Source organism: Anguilla anguilla, chromosome 10, assembly GCF_013347855.1.
Source record: "Anguilla anguilla isolate fAngAng1 chromosome 10, fAngAng1.pri, whole genome shotgun sequence".
Lineage (NCBI taxonomy): Eukaryota > Metazoa > Chordata > Actinopteri > Anguilliformes > Anguillidae > Anguilla > Anguilla anguilla.
Genome location: NC_049210.1, coordinates 43,137,622 through 43,160,102, shown reverse-complemented (window position 1 = coordinate 43,160,102; position 22,481 = coordinate 43,137,622). Strand labels below are relative to the sequence as shown.

Here is a 22,481-nt window from a genome sequence, read left to right as displayed (position 1 = left end):
ATGACAGGTGCCACTTTTTTGGTATGTTCTTATTTATTTACTATTTACAAAAAAAAACAATCAGCAGTCAAAGACAAGTGAAAGGCAGAAAAATTAATATTATTATTATTATTAATTACATTTATATAGCACTTTTCCAAATGCTCAAAGTGCTTTACAGTGAAGGGGAACTCACCTCACCCACCACCAATGTGTAGCACCCACCTGGGTGATGCACGGCAGCCAATTTGCGCCAGAACGCTCACCACACATTAGCGAAGGTAATAAATAGTAGAAAAGTGTTGAGCAGACATTTTCGACAGACATTTTTACTGATCCATTTGTATTAGAATTGTTCGGAAGGGGCAGTGAAATCATACCTTAAGAACTTCAGTCATTTTGCAAATGGAAAGAATAGCTGAGAACAAATCAAAATTTTTGATGACATAATAACACAGAGAGCATTCAGCACACATGGTGATTGGATACCGGTACAAACCCAGTACCACTCCAGACCGGACAGAGTCTGTTTTATTCACCCTTGCAGGACGAAGAACCAGAACAGAAAAGTAATAATCCCCAGATGCTCTACAAGCACCTGATAGAGGCAAACACAAACACCTAGGAGGCATTTCAGAAAGAGGGATTAAAACGTTAGCTGGCTAACTTTTGTAAATATCCTGCGGCAACTCAAGCTTTCATCCCATCAGATTTCTTCATGCCTGGCCCTGTAAATTTGGCCTCGTGAAAAACTATGCTTGGGCTGATTACCACACGGCCATATTGGGTTGCTGTAGGCACCTAAATTGGGTCAGAGGAAACGCAGGCGCAGCGATGTGACCGCAGCCCCGTCGCAGCTGCCGCCACATCCTCCTGCGAGACCAGCACTGTGAGCACCTGCTAAACCAGCTACGCCAAGGCTAATTAAAACAGCACACGTACAGTATAAGAGCCGAGTCTGGGTACGAGTATGAGGCTAGCGCTGCGCTAACGTGCTAACGTGGGTTGTGCTAATTCTTGGTCCGGACATAGCTTGATGCTAACAGTGGGCTGGCGTGGTGCTAACGCTGGGGAACGCGGGGAACGTGACGCTAATGCTAGGCTGGGGGCGTGATGTTAAAGTGATATTACGGACTGGGAGCTGGGCGAGGCGGTCATTTCCTTGAGGGCCTTGGTCCGCAGATACTTCTCCAGGCAGTGCACGGCGATGGGGTCGGTGTCGGTGTCGAACTTGTTGGCGAAGAGCTGCGGCTTCTGCAGCATCCAGCCCAGGTCGCCGACGCCGTAGACGCAGATGGATCGCACGTGGTGGCCCCTGCAAGGCGGGTACATGGCGCCCTTCGACTCCGCCCCCTCAAAGTACTGCCACTTCACCAGCCGGGCGAGGGCGTTGACGTCCGTCACGTCGTAGCGGTGGTTGCTGGGTATGGACCCGGGCGCGCCGGGCATCCTCTGCAGCGTGGCCCACAGGAACTCGTCGGGGCTGTAGCCGTCCTGCGCCCACTCCATCAGCCGCCGCGCCCTGGGGTCCTCCAGCACGAAGCGCACGAACGCCCGGCTGACCACGATGTAGGCCCCGCCCGCGAACATCGGCGTCTCGACGGGAGGCGGGGCCTTGTCCTTCTCCGTCCTCCGGATGGCGCCGTCCGCCACCTCGTACCGCTTCTTCCACCGCGCCTCCTTGAAGGGCGGCGTCTTCTCCGTCTCCAGGCTGTTCTTCCCCTGCAGGGCCCTCAGCTTGCGCACCATCTCCAGGTTGGTCTTCAGCGGGAAGTCCTGGCCGCACAGGTTGACGAAGTACCTCCAGGGGGCGCTGTGGTTGTACAGGTCGCCCATGCAGTTGAGGTCGGCCTGCACCCGGCTCCAGCTGGCGTACACCACGCTCTCCAGGCGGCTGGCGATGAAGACGTTGTCGAAGCAGGAGGCGATCTGCTGCACGGCCGAGAGGAAGGTCGACGGCGCCTTGCGGTCCACGTGGACGCAGTACAGGTTCTGGGGCGCGTAGACGGCCCTCAGCAGCCTCTCGAAGGTCTGGATCTTGTGGTGGACCACGATGGAGTACGCGATGGGGAACCGGGCCTCCTCGCGGCTCAGCGGGAACGGCGCGTACTTGCGCAGGAGGCGGAACCGCTCGCAGTCTCCCGCCAGCTCCATGAACTGGGCGTCCGTCACCTTGGTCTGGGCCCGGAAGCTGACCGTGATGGACAGGACCTTGGCCCGGTCGATTTCGTCGGGGTCCTGCAGCAGGAGCTTGGTGCAGTTGCAGGCGTCCTCGGGCGCCCCGTCCCCGAAGTCCAGCCAGCCGTAGTCCGGCGGGGGTTTCGCCGCCAGGCGGACGATGCAGAGCGCGGCGGAGACGAGGGCTACCGCCAACAGCGCCTTCCTCCACCCGCCGCACCTGGGCAGCGCCCGGAATGACATCACGAGAACAGGACAGGGGGCGGGACAGCTCTGCTCAGGCTTTTATCCCCCTCTGGCCCCCGCCCCCCCCTCCTTTCCGCCAGGAAAGAACCTTTACAACCTGTAACAGAGGGGACGAAGAGGTCAAAGGGCAGCTGAACGTGTATGTAACAGACATCAGACGTTGCTGTAGTGCAAACAAAATGGCATCAGTAGGAGAGGGGAGATGCAGAGGAGACCAGCCATTGCAGCTGTTTCCAGTGTTAAAAGAGAGTTAAGAAAGCGGTAGAGATGAAGTCACAGCAGCAGGGCGTGTGTGCAGCAGGGTGTGTACGTGGTGGGGCGTGTGCATGTGGTGGGGGCGTGCACACGGTGGGAGCGTGCATGTGGCGGGGTGTGTAAGTGGAGGGGGTGTATGCAGCTGAAGCAGTTTACGCAGCTTAGAACAAACAGCACAATCTCCCCCATAACGACTGAACAAAAGACTAATGGCCGTGGTGGTATTTAAACAAGAAAGGCACACAGCACGCTGACTGCCAGGAATACTTCACACCCCTCCGTTTATAACCGTTATCCACGCTGTTATCCTTTCCTGACTGTAGAAATGATTTCCGTTTGCTTCGATCGATTTATATGGTAAATGGACTGCATTTATATAGCGCTTTTATCCAAAGCACTTTACAATTGATGCCTCTCATTCGCCAGAGCAGTTAGGGATTAGGGGTTAGGTGTCTTGCTCAAGGACACTTCGACACGCCCAGGGCAGGGTTTGAATCGGCAACCCTCCGACTGCCAGACAATTGGTCTTACCTCCTGAGCTATGTCGCCCCTGTATATTTCAGGTCGGTCAGCTCATTAGGATGACTCAACGGCATGCAATGTTTATTTTCGTATTTGTCCTGCTTTGATAGCAAAGAGTGAGGATATATAGGAGTCACACCCAGGCACGCCAGCCACTGAAGGTTGCCAACAGGCCCGTTACCTGCTCGTCAGTCTCAACTCACAACATTCAGAGTGGCTCACTGTACTGTCCGCAATGACAGAATATCCACAAACTTCCATGATACAGCGCATGCCATTGCAACAGATGGACAGATGTTTAACAACCTGTTTCGAAGGCCACGTTTACCGTCAGGGGTCTCGGTGACCGGGTGAGAAGCTGATTGGTCAGCTTGGCTTGGCTGATGCAGCGCGCTTTAGGAACGGCGGGTGCCTAGCGCCAGGTGACGCGCTTTTTTCGTTGCTAGGATACGCTGCGGCAGCAGAGGCGTCGGGTGCGGTGAAGCGCTCGCAGTCAAGTCCCATTAGCAACATCGGCTGGGATAGCCTACCTAATATCTCAGCCTGTTTTCGGTTAGCTTTCAGCCGACGTGTGGTTGTCAACAGGCTAGTGACACAGGCACCCCTCGGGCATGACCTTTGTCTTGCGGTCTGAATTTGTGCACAGGTCAACATGTGTGCAGATCGGGTTACATATTTCAGTTGTGCCAACTTTGAAATGCCACTATTTTCATGCCAGTCATACAGACATCCTCATGTGGAACATTCCTATAGGCCTACGCGAGTTTAAAACTCTCATCATACATTCAAAGTTTACAGGTGAGCGCACCTGACCAGCCTCAGTGGTCCTTCCAGGTGTTTTTCAGCCTGAATGGATTTAATTGATCTTGGGGACCTTGACCATAAATACTAGCCTACTTTGGAGAGGTGACAGACAATCCTGTATAGCTACTGGAGCAACAGAATTATCGCACCGTGCTTGGCTGGAGTTTAAAGCACAGATCGTTTTTTTTTTGTTGACATTCTATTGTGGGTTACATCCTGTCCTATAACTTCTCGGTTTGGCTTACAGCCGGGGCCGCGGGAGAAACGTTACACGGTTAGCTCACTGCTAGCCCCATACCTGACGGTGCAGCTGTGTGAACTGACACCTACAGCTCCAATGACTAAGTACTACCGGATAGAGTCACTGGAACCAAGTGGAAAAGTATTCCATACAAGCGCTAGCTAAACATGACCTTCAGTATGCACTAGTTGTAGGCTACGTCACTTTGGATAAAAGCGTCTGCCAAATTAATGAAATGTATCATCACATCACATCTCGCCTGATGGTAATTAAAATATCGGTCTGACCCGATTATAGATTTATGCAATAGCCTACTTCCTTCTTCTATTATTATTATTATTTATTCGACCAAGTAGTAGCTTAGTAATAGTAGTTGTCATTATCTTATTCTTATAACAGCTTATAGTATAGACTAGTCGCCTAGTAGTTGCCCTTACTAAAGAGCAGTTTCAGCAGTGACAGTCTACTCATCAAAATTTGTTATAATAATTTCACAAAACGCGGCAGCCTCCAGAAGAACATTCGTGTATGCGAGTTTAAAACTGTGTGGTCAATATTCATATTATTTCAAGTTCTCCAAACCCGGTGGAACAGGAAATGAAGTCACGCAAAATACAGGGAACCTTAAACATGTTTTTCTGTCTTAAGTAGGACTATTTATTAAGGAAAGTGCGTGGACACCAAATGTGAATTCAGTCACCCATACGTTTTTACCTGCCTGTAGGCGTTGAAAGTGTCTAACAAGGAACAGGAAAGGAAACATCAAACTGAGCCCGAACCAGTCACAACAAGCAGTCATAAGTTATTTTCGCTTAGGCCAACAATTATCGTCTATTTTCCAGTTAATAGCATGTAGAGCGCATGAGTTGTTTCGACCGTGTTTGGCTCACAGACCTTATGTTGTACCTTTGGATGATGTCACGTGGGCGCCCGAGTTCAGGTACACTGACCGACAGGTGCGAATGTGACAGACTGCATCTTGCTATGAAACGTTATTTTCAGACTATGTGAAATATTTAGGCTATTAATAATGTTTAACTTCTTAATAAATCATGCATCTTCTTTGACAAAAATTGACTAAATCTATCAAATCGCCTCTAAGGAAGTTTCTGAAATAGCCTGTAGCCTGTTTTAACTGCTAATAGATGTTAGAAGGTTATATCAAAGTCGACATGCCAGGGCAATATCGCATTTTATCATCATTATTAATATATACGGTGATAACATCATGGTCAATACTTGCCGAGCTGTGTCAAAAAAATCTATCCAGCGACCGGAAGGATGGACTGGGTAGTTCTCCCATTCTCGGACTGAACATTTCTTCACCCTGACGTTTGAAATAAAAACTGAAATTCAGATCTTGGCTTGGAGTGTTGATTTGCTAATTCGATCATCATGAATGGCAGACAGGTGAGAAGTAGAGGTGCTGCACCCGACCCGAGCAGACGCAAAACGGGAGAGGGCTCGTGCCTGTACTGCCATCGCGTGCGTAACTTATCTCTGTAAGGAGGAGCTAAATGTTGCACGCGCTGTCAGCAAGCCACTTCTCGACCACAATGTTGGCTTATTTATGATTAGATAAATGCCTACTGACAATCTGGGAGACGGTTTCGATTATAGTCCAAATGACTAATTTTCAAAAACTATAATTCGTATCGTATAAGAGAAAATGGCACAGTCTTAAGACCACACACGGAAATATAATTTGGACCAAACGCATAAAATAATAATAATAATAATAATAATAATAATAATAATAATAATAATAATAATAATACACCCTCTGAACAGACGGAAATTTCGCGAAATGGTTTCAATTATAAGCCGAATGACACATTTTTACAGAGTAATTCGTTTTAAGAGAAAATGACACGATCTTAAGGCCAGACACGGAAATATAATTTGGACCCAAACGTATGTAGCCAATTAAAACAACAGCAGCAGCAACGACAACAACACAATAATAATAATAATAATAATAATAATATCACATTATAATTTAACACTGAAGCCACACTTTTTTTCATAGAAACTTTCGTTCTTTAGAACTTTTAAAGAGAACAATTCATCACTGACCATATAAGTGCAAGCGCCATGCGAACTGTTGAAAGGATCTACATTTACGTTTAGGCTAAGTGTTTTTCATTCATTTACAAAAGTGAACATTAACTATACAGTTCACTGTAAATGAACCATTCCTGTTCTTTATGAGGAGAGATATCTAACGGTGCTAGACTCGTATCTATACGACAACGCGGTCAAGAGTTTTGCCGTTTAAATATAGAAAATTCAGTTCCTTGCAATACCGCCACCAAGTGGTCAATTGACGCCAAACTTTCCCGGGCACTCAACTCACTACTTTTAAGTATCATCAAATTCCAAGAGGCCAAAACCCCAAAAATGAGTAAAACGTCAGAACAATAATTGTTATTAAACCTTTATTAAACTGATTCAATCAGTTGTCGACACCGTTAAAATTTTGTTTCGTTCAGAGTGATATGCCCTAAGAACCAGTACAGAATTTATTAGAATTTATTAAAAATGTATTCGATGAATTTGCATGACTTGAATAGAAAACTAAAATTTAATGTAACACTGCAGCCATCATTTTTCACATAAAAACACTCTTCATATAACATTCATAGAGAAGTGTCCAATGACCAAACTTCCATGGACCCCTTGTCGATGTCGTTTAAGTGTTTTTCTTAAAATTTAACATAGTAAACAATCTCATAAAAAACACATTTTCAACGTACAAAAATGCCAAGTTACTCACACATACAAGACATACACCATCTGTAACTCATTCATTCAGACTGCCAAAATCCAGGCCTGCCATTAAAAGTATTGATATAGAAATGACGCCAAGTTACGGTAGCACAAACAATATAGGCTATCTTGCCTCACCGAAATTTAATAACATGTATTCCAAAGCAATGCTACCCAATATTTCCTCAATTCTTTCAAGTCACTTGGCCCTGAATCTGTTCTCATACTTTTGGAGGGCACTGCCTATTGTAAAATACCATACAAGACGCAAGTAACATTTTTTTTTTGCTGCTCTTCAATGCAGTCAGATTTAGGGAGGCTACACCTTAAGTCACCGAAACTCTTCACTGTGCAAATTATACGAGATAACTTTAGGAACAAAGAAAAATTGACAGGGACGACATAACACACCCTATCAACATTCTGCTTGCCTGAAACAGCCTAAATGGTAAATGTTTGTGGAATTCTTTCTTCTTCTTTTTTTTAAAGCCTTAGTCATCTTAGTCATGTCCAAGTAAAACCAATGACTCATCTATTCATAGCGATATCATTGTCTAAGTCAGTTGTCAATTCTATTTAGCAACTCAAGCCTCATGTCATCAAATTGTGTGACTTGGCGCCCTCCAGCGGCACTCGTGTCAGAGCCACGTGACTCCAGTTCATAAACAATAACGGTCATACAAGTCCGGAATTTAGTGCGCCTCCACGTGCTCTCCACGAAGTCACGCGTACTATGCCTGTGTTCTTTGGATTTCTGTCCACGGGGGGACGCTGTCGTATGAGGAAATGTGCGCCGTGTAGCTCTGAGCAAGTAGAGAAGTGCAGTCAGCAAGCGCCGCAGAACGTTTTGTGGAGGGGTGGATGGGAGTTGAAGTCCTAATGAACCCATGCCAGAGGCAGTTCTAGCACAAGTTGAGTGGGAGGAACTACATAAAAATCGTAACAGGAAGCTGATTGGTGTGAGGTCATAGTGCCATCAGTTAGCTAGCAGCGACTTTTTAGCAGTTACGCAGCTGGGAACGCAGCGCGTAAGATGACATAATGGTGAAGTGTTTCAGATAAAAGTGGAAATTCCCACAAAAGCGGACCTAAATAGGCAGCAGTGTTTCAGAGTGCAATTACGGTGCGTGTTGGAAACGAATGCCTAATTAGACTGACACGGCGCTCACGGAGGAAATATCTAGAAAGCAGTAGTTCCTAGTGAAGTAGCTGAGAAATTGCAGCCATTTTCGCCGGTCAAAAAGGACGAACGCCAACGCGCAATTAACTGTCCTGTTCGCTAAAATAACGTTTCAGCTACTGGCTAGTGTAGCTCTAGCTAGCTATCAGAATTCACTCAACCACTGTTGCTAGCGAACAGCTAGCTATTTAAACTGGAAACGTGGATATTATGAAGAGTCTTCCGTATTTCTGTCGGGGAGAGGTTATTCGAGGATTTGGCCGCGGAAGCAAGGAGCTGGGCATCCCCACTGGTAAGCTTTCCCTTACAGTGAGTTAGCAAGCCTCTATAGCGTTAAACCAAATGTAAACAAGGTTACACAAATAAATTGGAATTTCATATTTGGAAACAAAATTAGCTGCTATCGAATCAGACTTGTATGTGACGTACACTGAGCAGGCTACCAGATTGCTGTATTAATTGATAACACCATCAGTCTAAGTTACCAGGTCATCAAAATGTCAAGTTAGATTACAAAATTTCTCATAATTAATTGGCTGGTGTTACTTGGCTGACTCGCTATGATGGCCAAGTTTTCGTTTTCAAACTGTAAACGGCACAGCTGTTTAATGAATGGAGGCGATGGCGCATGGATGTCAGTCAGCGCTTAATCCCTAAAGTGGACAGTATGGAGATAACGTGAAGTTGCTGGTAAAATTGCGGTTTGGGTCGTGTTATTACTAGTTCCGATCCTTCGACACTGCCGTGGGCTATGTATTTTCAGACGGTACAGCTTAGATTCTCCGTGGGTCGGATCCTTTACTTGGAGACCAAATCGGCACGCTCAGCAAACTGGGGATTAAGTGGAATTTTCGTGTGTGACCGCTGCCAAAGGAAGTGAAGTTGGTCTCCAGTTGTGTTTTTGTTGCTTTAGAATGGGCTGAACGCAGTGGCGCGCATACGCGGGTGACCTCTCAGCTGCAGCCCGCCAGGTTCGCGGCGTGGGGGGCAGCCAGAGGTCAGTGTCCGTAAAAACAACTGCGCCCCCGAGCACCTCGGCTCCTGTCAGTCCTACCTCTCCCACTCAGACTAACTGCGTCGGTGCTTCCGGGCTGTCATTTATTTTAAGCAGAAATGTTGACGTTTGCCAAATAATTTCCCAGTGAACTAAGGGGTCAGCAAACAAATCGCTATAATAGCCTACCTTAAATGATCTGTCACGTTGTGGGGTTTGGCAGACATCACAAACTGGATCGGAATCAATTTCTTCTGAGATACGACGTTGTAGGCTATTCAAAGCATCTTCAAGATCAGGAGTGTTTAAGGGGACAGTCAAACTCCGCGTTGTCGCCCTTGGATTTCAGTGGGCCAGGAAGTGCCGCTTGTGTGTCAGTGGCCTTCTTTGTTGCTGGGCAAGGGCTGTAGATCCTGTTTGTCTGCAGCCGTCAGACTCTGGGCCTTGTTTGTATCTGATCCCAGTCACAGCACTCGTTGTCATGGTTTTTTTTTTGTGTGTTGATTATTTGATTGGATGATTTACGATTGACCGACAGCAAATTTCCCGGACTCGGTGGTGGAGCACCTCCCAGCAGACATTTGCACGGGGATCTACTATGGCTGGGCGTCTGTGGGGGGCGGAGACGTGCACAAGATGGTCATGAGCATCGGCTGGAACCCCTATTACAAGAACACCAAGAAATCCATGGTAACGCACGCACGCACACACACACAAATACGCGCGTGCGCGCACACACAGTCCCGTACTGCTATCCTTGTGGGGACTTCCCATTGACTACATTAATTCCGTAACCTCTAACCCTAACCACTACATGCCTAACCTTAACCTAATTGCAACCGTAACCCTAAGTCTTAACCCTAAAACAGCCTCTTGACTTTGTGGGGACCCAGCAAAAGGTCCCCACAAAGCATAATTTCCCTCATCTTTCTCCCCACAAAGATAGTATTACAAGTTCACACACACTTACTCACTTAATCCACCTACACAGTGCACATATGCTCACATATTCACGTATACACCCATGTCTGTGGTGATGACTATTGCATTTGTCGGTTATTGTGTCAGTTGATTGGTATGTGTTGCGTATAACAGTGGTTGAATGTTGCGTTGTTTCGGTTAAACGTTGGGTTGTGATGGTTGCGTCTAACAGTGGTTGGGTTGTTTTTGCAGGAGACTCATATCATTCACACGTTTAAGGAGGACTTCTATGGGGAGATCCTGAGTGTGGTTATGGTGGGCTACATTCGCCCAGAGAGGAGCTTCGACTCACTGGGTAAGAGCATAATCACACACAGACACACACACAAATATTATACACACAGTGCACACGAACACTATACAAACGTGCACACACAGACACACACAAATATTGTACACACTTTGCACGTGAACACAAGTATACAAGTGTATACACACACAGGCTGTGAGACTGTGCTTCAGCTGTGTTTTGTGTGTGTACATGTGCGTGCGCGCGTGTGTGGATGTGTGCGCGTTTTTTCGTGTGTGTGTGCATGTGTGTGTTTGCGTGTGCGTGTGTATGTGCGTGTGTGTGTTTGCGTGTGCGTGTGTGCGTGTGCGTGTGTGCATGTGTGTATGTGCGTGCGTGTGTATGTGTTTGCATGTGTGTGTGTGTATGTGCGTGTGTGTGTGCGTGTGCGTGTGCATGTGCGTGCGTGCGTGTGTGTGTGTGTGTGTGTATGTGCGTGCGTGTGTGCGTGTGTGAGTATGTGTTTGCATGTGTGTGTGTGTGCGTGTGTGTGTTCAGACGCCCTCATCACGGCGATTCACGGCGACATCGAGGAGGCGAAGCGGAGGCTGGACCTGCCTGAGGACCGAAAACTGCAGGAGGACAACTTCTTCAGGACATTCCCCAAGCAGATCATGAATGGCCACTGACCCCCGGTCCCGCCCCGCCCCTCTCCCCAGCATCGGAAGCTGTTGAGCTGTCTGTTACACTCGTCCAGTGTAGTTATTCATAGTTACCTTTTGTTTTGTTTTTTTTAGTAAATGCAACTCTCTTAAAATATGCATCCAGCTGCTGTTGTGGATGGAGGAGGTTCACTGAGGTCCGTTGGGACCTTTTCCTCTGCTTTTGAAACTAGGCTTGGACATTAGCGTGGAGCACTTACTGTCTGTGAAGGTTGTAGTCCAGCCACTCCAGTTTAGAGTTAATGTTGACAGGACGTCGAGAGCCAGACTACATCTGAATGGGAACCTCACTTGATCCGATAACTTTTTTGTTTTACGTTGTCGCCGTGTCTGTCCTTCTTGGTGTGCATGTCCATTCAGTCCCTCTCCAGGTAGAATCCATGTTGGGTTTTTGCTTGTGCTGGTGCACCCTTCTGGGGTGTCTCCTCCTGGTGCCCATTTGGCTTCATCCCCCTCTCAGGGCCCAGATCCAGGGAAAGGCCCCTCTCCTCCTTTATGCTGATCAGCCAATCATATGCAGGGCAGTTTAGTTTATTGACAGTTGGTGTTTTGTGAATGTAATTGTTTTTTTCTGGGCAGTCTTTGTGGTCACATGTTTAGGCCAGTTCCAGTCTGTGCTCATTGGTTTTTACGTGTACCAGAGTCACATGACTAAGGCAGTTAAGTGTGCACTGAACTCTTATACTATTAATTTATTATTTTTAATTTAATATACATAAAAAGCCCTTTGTCGGGGGGGAAGCTGACTTACCAGAGGGGTTGAGGTCTAAATTTGATGACCCGACTTGTGAACTGTCTGTAGGTGGGACGTGTATGAGAGATTGGCGAGTTTACCTCACTGTAAATAATAATTAAGACAATTTGCGAAGCGAATTTGGGTTTTTATCTTGACGGTCTTGGTATGTATTTGAGTGCTAGAATATTATGGAGAGTTCGGTCGTGCTCTCAGCTGTAAGCGTTTGTATTTTTGTAGAGTGCGGGAGTTACGGAGGAGATCATATCCCGATTGTAAATAGCTGTACGTGGAATAATTTGTGCTGAACAGTAATATGTGAGAGTAATATTTAATGCAGAAAGAGGAGTTTAAAAATAGAGTTTAAGAGACTTGTGATGCGGCGTGCGAGACGCTGACACCATGAATCTGTGGAACGGTTGTCATCTTTACTGAGCCACTCGGCGTCTGCAGGGTGTCCACCATTTGGTGCCTTAGAGACGGTTTGGGGCTGTGTTCCAAAGACCAGGGGCCTGTCCTGTTTAAAGACACAGAGGCATCATCTCCAACCACACTACCGACACTACCACCACACCAAGCCCACTCACTATAACCAATAATACGAGTACCACACCAAGCCCACTCACTATAACCAATAATACGACTACCACACCAAGCCCACTCACTATAACCAATAATACGACTACCACACCAAGCCCAGTCATTATAACAAATAATACAACTACAACACCAAGTTCACTCATAACCAATAATACAACACCAAGCCCACTCATTATAACCAATAATATTACAGCTACAAGGCCGAGCTTACTCACTATAACCAATAAGACGACTATAACAGCAAACCTACTCACTATAACCAATAATATTACAACTATAACAGCAAACCTACTCACTATAACCAATAATATGACTACCACATCAAGCCCAGTCATTATAACCAATAATACTGCTACAACCACCCCCCCATTTTCACCAAGCTTTTCTGTACTGCATTAATAATTCATGGCACAAGTAATCTGCATATTTCATATTAATAACCAGTAACCTAGAAAACTGTAAGCGCTGTCATGCAGCAGAGCTAAGAATCTTCTGTCGCCTGTTTCCCTGTAACTTAGCAACAGCCGTTAAGCCCCGCCCCTGTTGGGAAGCGGCTAACCTACTTAATAACAAAGTACAGGTGTCCGTGGCAACGGTGGGAAAGAAGCCATGATGATAATGCTGTCCTTGATGTACGGCGTTAACAGTTTAGCCCAAAATCAGGGGCTGCGCACGCACGCACGCACGCACGCACGCACGCACGCTCTGTCCGTTTAAGCCACTCTCACATGGGCTGATGGGTCCGGGGAATATCAAGGAGTTTTATTGAAACAATCCATTTGTGTCACTATTGCAATCACTTCAGGGGTCCTGGAGGGCCACAGAGCCTCCGGGTTTAGCTCCAGTCCTGGAGGGCCGCAGTGTCTGCGGGTTTAGCTCCAGTCCTGGAGGGCCGCAGTCCCTGCGGGTTTAGCTCCAGTCCTGGAGGGCCGCAGTGTCTGCGGGTTTAGCTCCAGTCCTGGAGGGCCGCAGTGTCTGCGGGTTTAGCTCCAGTCCTGGAGGGCCGCAGAGCCTGCGGGTTTAACTCCAGTCCTGGAGGCTGTGTTTCAGCACTTAAATGATTGATTGGCTAAAGAGTTCACACACCTGGTTTCCAAGGTCTAATTGGCTGCTGACTGAAAGGGAACCACAAGGACCCCTGGACACTGAAGTTCCAGTTTAAATTCCCTGGTGTACGGGGTTAATCTGTTTTATTAAGGAAGAATACATTCCCATTAAATGGCAGATTATATTACACCTGTGTTTTGCTAATTTATGGCACTTTCTAAATGAATTGTTAATGAATTCACAGAAAGATCTGGAACACGGAACCGTTTGTTTTGGGAATATTGTCTGAATTTAAAGAATATATAAATATATAATATATTTTTAGTTCATTGTTTAATGTTTCTCTTCCCCCTCTCCAAGCCCACAGCCTGTTTTAGGGACCACTGTGTGTTCACCATTCTGTGCTGGAGATTTTTGGTTTTCGTCCTGACCGTTTTTCCTTCTGTAGGCTGCTGTAAATGTTCTGTTTCATTATTAAAGTGAGCTGCAGTTGAACTGGCTTCAGTCTGTTGTGTGTGTGCTGAACTCTCCCTCCTCGTCTCTCTCTAAAAATACAGCTTGATAACACGGATGCGGTTTAGGGGTTAGTGGTTAGTTATTTAATGACATCACATATGCACTGTGCTGATGTCACACCTGAGCCTACTTAGTGGTTTGGGCTGTGGTTTCCGACAAACACGAGCCATGACTCAACAGAAGTTCGTAAAAAAGGAAATCGAGACGACCGTTCCTCCATCTTCACACGGTTTCAACCTTTTTTTTTTTTTTATCTTATCGCTTTTTAAATAAACATTTGCAACAAAAAGGAACATTTTCACATCAGTAAGACAAAATAAAACAAATCAACAGCAATCATTCGCTTCCCACAGGGCAGGAGGCTGAAGTCCAGTAGATAAAAGATGTGATTTTTAAAAAAAAGATCTTTGACAGGAGAAAAATGTGAATAGTGCCGCAGCGTCCATTCTGTCCCTTCTTAAGCCCAGGAGTGTCTAAACGGATTAAAAATGGCGGACGACGACGGCGTCGGGCACAGTAAAATCTGAAGTGTCGTCATGGTTTCGCTTTCCCCCAGGAGTCCAGGAAATGGCCGTGCGGCAGGGAAATCGGTTCCTTTCCCAATATTTTTACTGCCCTGAATGTGGCGTCTGTAATCTCTGACGGGAAATACTGTTGAGAAATTTCGGGGAATTTCGGTGTGTGGGGGGGGGGGCTTGTACAGACCAAATGGCATAACCCTGTATTCATACACACCCGTTCTATTATTCACCATTATTTTATAACATTTTAAAGCGGTTCCATTGCTGATTCTGAGCTGTGACGTTCTGTTACACTTCCTGTACTTTTCACACGAGGAGGTTCAAAAGGAAAACTGATAAAGAGAGAGAGGTGAGTGAAGAGCAGAATGAAGGCCCATTCTCCCAGCAGAATGAGCAGCTTTCCCAATCGAAAGGAGCAAGGAAGCAGTTTTCCCTATCAGAAAGAGCATTTTTCATGGTTGAATGGAGTTTTCCCAATCAGAAAGAGCAGTTTTTGCTGTTGGAAGGAGTTTTCCCTATCAGAAAGAGCAGTTTTCCCTATCAGAAAGAGCAGTTTTTGCTGTTGGAAGGAGTTTTCCCTATTGGAAAGAGCAGTTTTCCCTGTTGGAAGGAGTTTTCCCTATCGGAAAGAGCAGTTTCCCCTGCTGGAAGGAGTTTTCCCTATCGGAAAGAGCAGTTTCCCCTGCTGGAAGGAGTGTTCCCTATCGGAAGGAGTAGCTCTCGTCGTCGTACTCGAGCTCTTCCTCTTCATCCTCGTCCAGGAGTCCGTACTTAAACTTGCGGTAGACGGTTCCATCTTGGCCCATATACACGATATCCTCATCTTCATCATCCTCGTCTTCGTCCTCCTCGCGGTCCTGGTAGTCCACCAGCTGCGACTCGCCAAACTGGACGGAGCCTCCCGAGCGTCCGGGCTCGTAGGAGGCGGAGCCTTTCGCCCCGCCCCCTCCGCCGCCCAGTTTCTCGTAGCCGCCGGCCTTGACCTTGGGGCCGTTCTTGGAGCGCTTCTGCAGGAAGACGAAGGTCCCGCCCCCCAGGCTGAGGAGGAGGAGGATGGAGGTGATGATGAAGAGGATGGGTCGCCCCGCCAGCTCCTCCAGCTCCTCCGCCCCCCCGAAGCGAAAGTTTACCCAGAGGATGCACTCTTCTGTGGGGACAGACAAACTTCAGTACGGATGGACAGACTGACAGGGAGGGGGAGGTAACTGCTAGGAGCTAATTTTAGGGGGCATGGGGATCATGATTCATCATTTTTACGATTACCATTAGAAAGTCACATTAAAACCTCTTTTGCAAGTAAGACCTACTTGAGGCAGATCAGAGAGGCTTAGAAAGCAAACACATAAAACATACATTGAAAACATACAAAATATGCCAGCAGACATTGGGTGAAAGGCAGGAATACAACCTGTACAAAGTCACCAATTCATTGCCTCAGCCAATCACAGAGAAGCAGGAAGTGGCAGGGGGGGGGGGATAGCTTACCTCGAGACTCGGTGCAGTTGCAGCAGTCCAGCGGCATGGGGGCGGAGTCTTTGCGTGCCTCCCCCGCGCAGCAGGACAGGCAGCGGCCGTCATTGGCCAGCAGGTCGAGGGCGGGGCAGACGGTGCAGTTGTTGGGGCCGGGGCCTTTGCAGTCCACACAGGAGCCGTCGCAGTTCGCACAGCTCAGGGAGGGGCTCTGTGGGGGCACGTCCGATATATCAGCACCCCGGTCACACCCCCAGCAGCCCCTGTCCCGTCCAATCCCATCCCGGAAGGGCTGGCCAAGACACCCGGCTCAACCAATCAAGGTCATGATTGAAAAAAAACACGATTAGCTGATTGGTCGAATCGGGTGTCTTAGTGGTGGACTGGAACGGTTTCTCGCAATCACGTCAGCTCTTCTCAGACAAGGGGATGCGAGACGTAAGGACCATAAGATGTCATTTTTCATGACGATTAATCAGGAGATGGATTTTCTGATCATAACTGTCTCTGGGGTCATTGCTGTTTTACTTAATGGCTGAACATTCTCTCTGGTTGAGGTACTTCATGAGGTAAGAAATCACATTGCTGCTAGACCAACAGGCTGAGAAAATGAGAAAGGCCGTGTTTGACCCGCGCGAGCTTCCTTACCACGGCGGTGGCGTACTGTCCAATCATGCAGTCCGACTCACAGATGCCACCCAGGAAGGTGAAGCCCATGTAGCATGTTTGACATTGGAGGGGTCCGTCCCCTGAAAAACAATACCCACGATGCATCAGAAAGCTGTCCTCGCGGTTCCATTCAGAAAGCATGAACCCTCTTCTGGGCTGAAATCATCTTACACAAGCCTCATTCAGAGAGCACGAGCTCCATTTTAAATTCATTGTGCCTGTCTTTCAAAAAGCAAAGCGTGACATCGGGTCTTGATAAAATTCTGTTTACCATCTTCTGTTCATTCTGTAACTTTAACCACCATCCGGACTGCGTGATCTGATACGTCACATTAAAAATTTGCAAGGGGATTTTCACAAAAGAAATTCCAAATGTTAATGCATAATTGATTTTCAATGTGAGCCACAAGAGAGCATGGAAATGTGCACATACACAAGGACACAACTGTAATCATTTTTTTAAAGTAGCACTTTCAGCGTGATATAACCATGACTTTTAAAAAATGTCCAGAGATACTTTTTTTTCTGGAACTTTCCTGATAGGAAGAGGCCAGTCATTGGTTCACAAGCAGACAGCCCTCAGACTGTGGACTGTGGGTGCCTGAATGTATACCAGAAAACCTGTGAGTGTGTGTGTGTATGTGTGTGTGTGTGTGTGTGTGTGTGTGCAGGAGGAGGCAGGGTTCAGTGACCTGCGGGTATGCACACACACACATACACACATACACACACACACACACACACACACACACACACACATACACACACACACACACACACACACACATACACATACACACATACACACATACACACACACACACACAGAAGAAAGGAAGCGGTGTCCTTAGGGCTTGATCATGCATGTTGAGCGTGGAGTGGAAGGGGTTACAAAACAGCACTCTGCAGAGAGAGAAGACTAGGATGGACAGACTCACTGACAGACCAACCAACCAACAGACAGACAGGCAGGCAGGCAGACAGACAGACAGGCAGACACATAGGCAGACAAAAAGACAGGCGGGCAGGCAAGCAGTTTACTTTGTTGGTCATACAGTAATCAAAAACAAACTGCCATTTGGATTAGCACTGTTGGACTAAATTAATGATCCTTTATTATTTGCAGTCATTTAGCTGAGGATGCGTGTGCCTCGGCTGCAGTTAGGAGGTACTGCGAGAGCATCCTGTTGCCCTCAGACAGCGGCCATCTTTAGCTCTGCGCCCGGAGTGCGGCGTCCTGGCCTGGCCACGCCCCCTCGTACCTGTGCAGGTCCTGCAGGTGGGGTGGCACGTCTCGCAGGTCCACGCTCGGGTGTCTGCGTAGTAGCCGTCCGGGCAGGAGGGGTAACAGCGCCCGTGGGCGCTCAGGTAGAAGTACTTGTGCCTGCAGGTGAGGCAGTGTGCGGCGTCGCCCCCGGCGCACTCCCCACAGGTGGGGTCGCAACGCAGGCAGGTGTGGGAGGACATGTTGGCATAGTGACTGAGGAAGAAAAAAAACAAGACCAGGTCAAAACCTAGTATATGGCCGGACCAGCCGACCAATGGCGTAACTTCATCACTCAGTGACTCAGTCACAGACATTCGCGTTTGTAGGGCTGGCCCCGCTGTTGCAGTCCAGCCAAATACATTGTTTGCAAAGGTACTTGACCGCTCGGTTGCTCATCTGCTGATGATGTACAGTATCTCTGTCAACAAGAGTATGTGCACAGGGCTTAGGTCAAAGTAGGAGGAGCTAAAGTCATGTGATTTTAGCAGGGCCTCCCTCTTAACTGCCATATCCCCCCCAACCCCCACCCCCCCCCCCCCATGTGACCGGGGCATGCTAAGGCTCTAAAGCAGAACAGTTTCACAGGCTGTTGCATTTCTACAGCCTCTCATTTCAAACCCGGGAATTTTCCACTTGGGTTTCATGCTGACGAACGTTACAGAAAGAAAGAAAAAAAGAAAGAAAGAAAGAAAGAAGGAAGGAAAGAATGTCGCTCCTCGTGATGCAGGCGCGCACTGGAGGCTCGTTATGACCCTGTCACGGCCTGGAGTGGGCGAATCACAGGCAAAGCCGCTCAGCTGCACCCGCCCCTCCCTCCCTCCCTGTCTCTCCTACGCGGGACGGAGAGGGAAAACTGTGCTGTGGAGTCTGGGTTTAGAGGCAGCCTTGAGTAAGGGACGCAGTGAGAACATCAACAGGGGGAACGTCCCCGAAAAACCTAACCGCAGATAACCGTGCAGCTGATCTGATGAGCCTGCAAAAAATAATTTATGTGAAAACATAACCATAAAAAAAAAATGACTGAAACTGCTGAAAAGGATGTTTAGACTGCGTGTTTTAAGCACACAGGAGGAGACCACAGGGCTGTATTATGAAGCAGGATTACTGAGATAGCTGAGTAACTGCACTGAGTGAAACCCAGAACGGCTCTCCGGGTTTTACGCAGTGCAGCTATCCAGCTAACACAGTCATACTGCTCTGGGATACAGGCCCGTTCAGTGCTTTTTATGGTTATGTACTGCCCTCTGGTGGTGGTTAAGTTATAGGTGCCTAAAACCTCTAGTTTTTGAGCTAATTCATGATAGAGCCTCACCTGTCATTGTCACAAAGCTGCAGTTATGAAGAAAAGAAAATACTAATAATAATAATAATAATAATACATTTTATTTATATAGCACCTTTCCAGAGCCCAAGGTCCCTTAACAAAAAAACGCTGCAATCTGCCTGTCCTATTGCAGAACCCACAGTCTATGCTCTCTGCTCTGAGGGTCTGGGGTTTGCAGAGTCCTGGGAGTGTCCGTACCTGCCTTTCACCTGAGTCTGACCCTAGCCCCGCCCCTGCCCTGCCCTCTCTCACCCAGAGCCTCAGGTTTCCATGTGACCTTGGTCCCGCGCAAGCCCCGCCCCTGCCCTGTCTCACCCGGAGCTGCAGGTTTCCACGCTAGCCCCGCCCCTGGCCCCGCCCCTGGCCCCGCCCCTGCCCTGTCTCACCCCGAGCCGCAGGTTTCCACGCAGCCCCGCCCCTGGCCCCGCCCCAAACCCCGCTCCTGGCCCCGCCCCTGCCCTGTCTCACCCCGAGCCGCAGGTTTCCACGCAGCCCCGCCCCTGGCCCCGCCCCTGGCCCCGCCCCTGGCCCTGCCCCTGGCCCCGCCCCTGCCCTGTCTCACCCAAAGTCACAGGTTTCCAGAGAAGCCCCGCCCCTGGCCCCGCCCCTGGCCCCGCCCCTGCCCTGTCTCACCCCGAGCCGCAGGTTTCCACGCAGCCCCGCCCCAGCCTCAGCAGGTCAGCTTTGCAGGTGAGGCACTCCACGCTGTGCCTGCCTCGGCACGACTCGCAGGTGAAGTGGCACCGCTCACACAGCCGCTGCTCCGCGTCCTCGTAGAACCCCACCGGGCAACGCTCCACACAGGTGTGATCTGAGGGACACAGCGATGGAGAACACAGTGATGGAGGAAGCGCTGAGACAAACAACAGCACTCAGGGACACAACGATGAAAGAAGTGCTGACATGAACAACGCCCCCGAGGGACACAATGATGGAGGAAGCGCTGAGACAAACAACACCCCCGAGGGACACAGCGATGAAAGAAGTGCTGACATAAACAATGCCCCCGAGGGACACAATGATGGAGGAAGCGTTGAGATAAACAACACCACTGAGGGACACAGCGATGAAGGAAGCGCTGAGATAAACAACAACCCTGAGGGTCCTTGCAATGGAGGAAGCTCTGAGGAAAACAACATCCTTCATCCATTGACCCCATGTGACTGCCACTTCCTGTGTGTGACGGTGTGGTACTCACTGAGCAGGAAGTACGGGTCGCTGCAGCTGAGGCAGTCGGCTCTGCCGGGTCCTGAGCAGCGGTGGCAGAGCCGGTGGCAGGGCTGGCACTCCCCCTGCTGGTCCTTGTAGGAGCGCAGCGAGCACCTGGTCTCGAAGATGCAGTGCCCGTGGATGTCCCGCTGCATGCCCTCCCCACAGCTCAGGCAGGAGGCGGGGGTGGGCCCAGAGCAGGTCAGGCACGACCGGTCGCAGGCTGGGGGGAGAGACAGACACACATGGGAATGCACACTGCTAGAGTCTCCTATGCTGGACAGCAGTGGTATGGTCCATGCCCCCCCTGTAGTGTTGCTGAGTTGGTATGGTCCATACCTCTGCACTCCATGGCGTCCATGTCGTGGTAGGTGTTTGAGGGGCACTTTGGCAGACACTCGCCGTTGTACCGCACCGCGGCTGCGTCTCTGCAGCTGTCGCAGTCGTCCTCGTCCGGCCCGTCGCACTCTGCGCAGTCAGAGTGACAGCGCACACACTCCTTCCTCTCCACGTCCGCATAGTACCCCGTAGGGCAGTCGTCCAGGCAACCGTCCTCATGCAGGAAGTAATACTGGTCACATTCTGAGAAACGGGGGGATAAAGATAGTGATTGGGGCTTTCTCTCTCCCTCTCAATTTTAATTCAATCATAAAAAGGCTTTATTGGTATGACACATGGCAGTGATCACCATTCCTGGTCCTGGCAGGCCCCAGAGTCTGTGTGTGCGTGTGCGTGCGCGTGTGCGTGTGCGTATGTGTGTGCGTGTGTGTGTGCATGTGTGTGTGTGTGTAGGGAGTATATATAATGTACACTCCATCCTTCTGTCTCAGACGTGTGTGTGTGTGTGTGTGTGTGTGTGCGCGTGTGTTTGTGTGTGTGTGTGTGCGTGTGCGTGTGCATGTGTGTGTGGGGAGTATATATAATGTACACTCCATCCTTCTGTCTCAGACGTGTGTGTGTCGGGGTGGCCCCCAGGGGCCCTCACCTCTACACAGGCCCTGCTGGTTGCAGTCCGCGCAGTTGCTGGGGCAACGCTGGCACTCCCCGTCCCTGGCGAAGTACGCGGGGGGGCAGCTCTCCCTGCACTCGTACCCCAGCAGCACGGCAGGCTCCGCGCAGCTCAGGCAGTACGCAGAGCGCCCCTCACACGACGCGCACAGCGGGGCACAGCTCCGACACTCGCCCTCCTCCGGGAACCCCCTGAGAACACCGGGAGGGGGGGGGGGGGGGGGGGGTGAGGACCGGGCCAAGACAGAACCCCCCCAAATTCAGAGAGAGACCACCAGAACGACAGGGTTCCAGAGTGAGAAAGAGCTCCAGAGTGACAGTTCCAAAGTGAGAGTTCCAGAGTTTTCTGTTTTCTGATTTTTTTAAATAATGTGGGACATGTAAGACAGCGACAGAAATACACATTCCTGGTAAAGAACATATTGGTTATTTTCCTCGAACCTGTGGCACTGGGGGACACAGCGCCCCGCCTCCAGGTACAGCTGGGTTTTGGGTCCAGACAGACACCGCTGGCACTGCGTCCCGTCCTCACACAGGACACACCCGGGCAGGCAGTCTCCACACCGCCCCGACGTCTCATTCCCAAAACTCCCCACCGGGCACGTCTTCACACAGGTCTGTCGAGCGGTCAGGAACCACCCTGCGGAGACAGACACAGGTAACTCACACAGGTAAACCACCCTGCGGAGACAGACACAGGTAACTCACACAGGTAAACCACCCTGCGGAGACAGACACAGGTAACTCACACAGGTAAGAGACCGGACACTGCACAGCTAACAGACAGCGGTATGGCACAGGCAGTGGTACAGGTAGTAAGCACAGGTGGTGCACTTACCTTTCTCACAGGTGTTGCAGTTGTTCTTTCCAGAACCGGAGCAGGCCTTACAGCTGGGATGGCAGTCTTCACATTCATTATTCTGTTCTGGACACCAGAATCACAGAAAATATCATTAATATACTTATAAGTGTGTGTTTGTGTGCATGTGTGTACATGTACATATCAGGTCAGAGGTC

General features: G+C 49.1%; 3 protein-coding genes across 4 annotated transcripts in view; 1 reads left to right on the top strand and 2 right to left on the bottom strand.

Moving 5' to 3' along the window:
• Nucleotides 1-24: 24 nt before the first annotated feature.
• Nucleotides 25-9,624, bottom strand: LOC118237394 (beta-1,3-galactosyl-O-glycosyl-glycoprotein beta-1,6-N-acetylglucosaminyltransferase-like). The gene is made up of 2 exons (XM_035436053.1): nt 9,358-9,624; nt 25-2,500 (listed from the first exon to the last, which is right to left on the bottom strand). Exon 2 carries the CDS (start codon nt 2,398-2,400, stop codon nt 1,096-1,098), a length of 1,305 nt encoding a protein of 434 aa, XP_035291944.1. The 5' UTR covers nt 2,401-2,500; nt 9,358-9,624; the 3' UTR covers nt 25-1,095.
• rfk (riboflavin kinase) lies at nt 7,960-12,909 on the top strand. 2 transcript variants are annotated; one of them, XM_035436057.1, is made up of 5 exons: nt 7,960-8,466; nt 9,088-9,171; nt 9,707-9,858; nt 10,342-10,444; nt 10,937-12,909. In XM_035436057.1, exons 1-5 carry the CDS (start codon nt 8,385-8,387, stop codon nt 11,065-11,067), a joined length of 552 nt encoding a protein of 183 aa, XP_035291948.1. In that variant the 5' UTR covers nt 7,960-8,384; the 3' UTR covers nt 11,068-12,909. The 2 variants fall into 2 exon arrangements, with proteins under 2 accessions (XP_035291948.1, XP_035291949.1); XM_035436058.1 differs by lacking the exon at nt 9,088-9,171 and having other exon boundaries at nt 7,964-8,466.
• A 1,789-nt stretch (nt 12,910-14,698) lies between these two features.
• pcsk5b (proprotein convertase subtilisin/kexin type 5b) overlaps nt 14,699-22,481 on the bottom strand; it is a 67,298-nt gene continuing 59,515 nt past the window's right edge. Inside the window, exons 28-37 of the mRNA XM_035379520.1 lie at nt 22,303-22,389; nt 21,906-22,104; nt 21,442-21,656; nt 20,796-21,038; nt 20,446-20,679; nt 19,881-20,058; nt 17,919-18,136; nt 16,636-16,736; nt 16,003-16,198; nt 14,699-15,664 (exon numbers count right to left, since the gene is read on the bottom strand). Coding sequence (XP_035235411.1) covers nt 15,219-15,664; nt 16,003-16,198; nt 16,636-16,736; nt 17,919-18,136; nt 19,881-20,058; nt 20,446-20,679; nt 20,796-21,038; nt 21,442-21,656; nt 21,906-22,104; nt 22,303-22,389 — 2,117 coding nt within the window. The 3' untranslated portion in view covers nt 14,699-15,218. The remainder of the gene's footprint in view (nt 15,665-16,002; nt 16,199-16,635; nt 16,737-17,918; nt 18,137-19,880; nt 20,059-20,445; nt 20,680-20,795; nt 21,039-21,441; nt 21,657-21,905; nt 22,105-22,302; nt 22,390-22,481) is intronic.

What these genes read in the sequence shown, in the direction of transcription:
- LOC118237394 (XM_035436053.1), bottom strand. Translation starts at nt 2,400, where the DNA reads ATGTCATTCCGGGCGCTGCCCAGGTGCGGCGGGTGGAGGAAGGCGCTG.
- rfk (XM_035436057.1), top strand. Translation starts at nt 8,385, where the DNA reads ATGAAGAGTCTTCCGTATTTCTGTCGGGGAGAGGTTATTCGAGGATTT. An exon ending in GGCGTGGGGGGCAGCCAGAG is followed by an intron (nt 9,172 to 9,706) that starts GTCAGTGTCCGT and finishes ATTGACCGACAG; the next exon opens with CAAATTTCCCGGACTCGGTG. An exon ending in GAGGAGCTTCGACTCACTGG is followed by an intron (nt 10,445 to 10,936) that starts GTAAGAGCATAA and finishes GTGTGTGTTCAG; the next exon opens with ACGCCCTCATCACGGCGATT.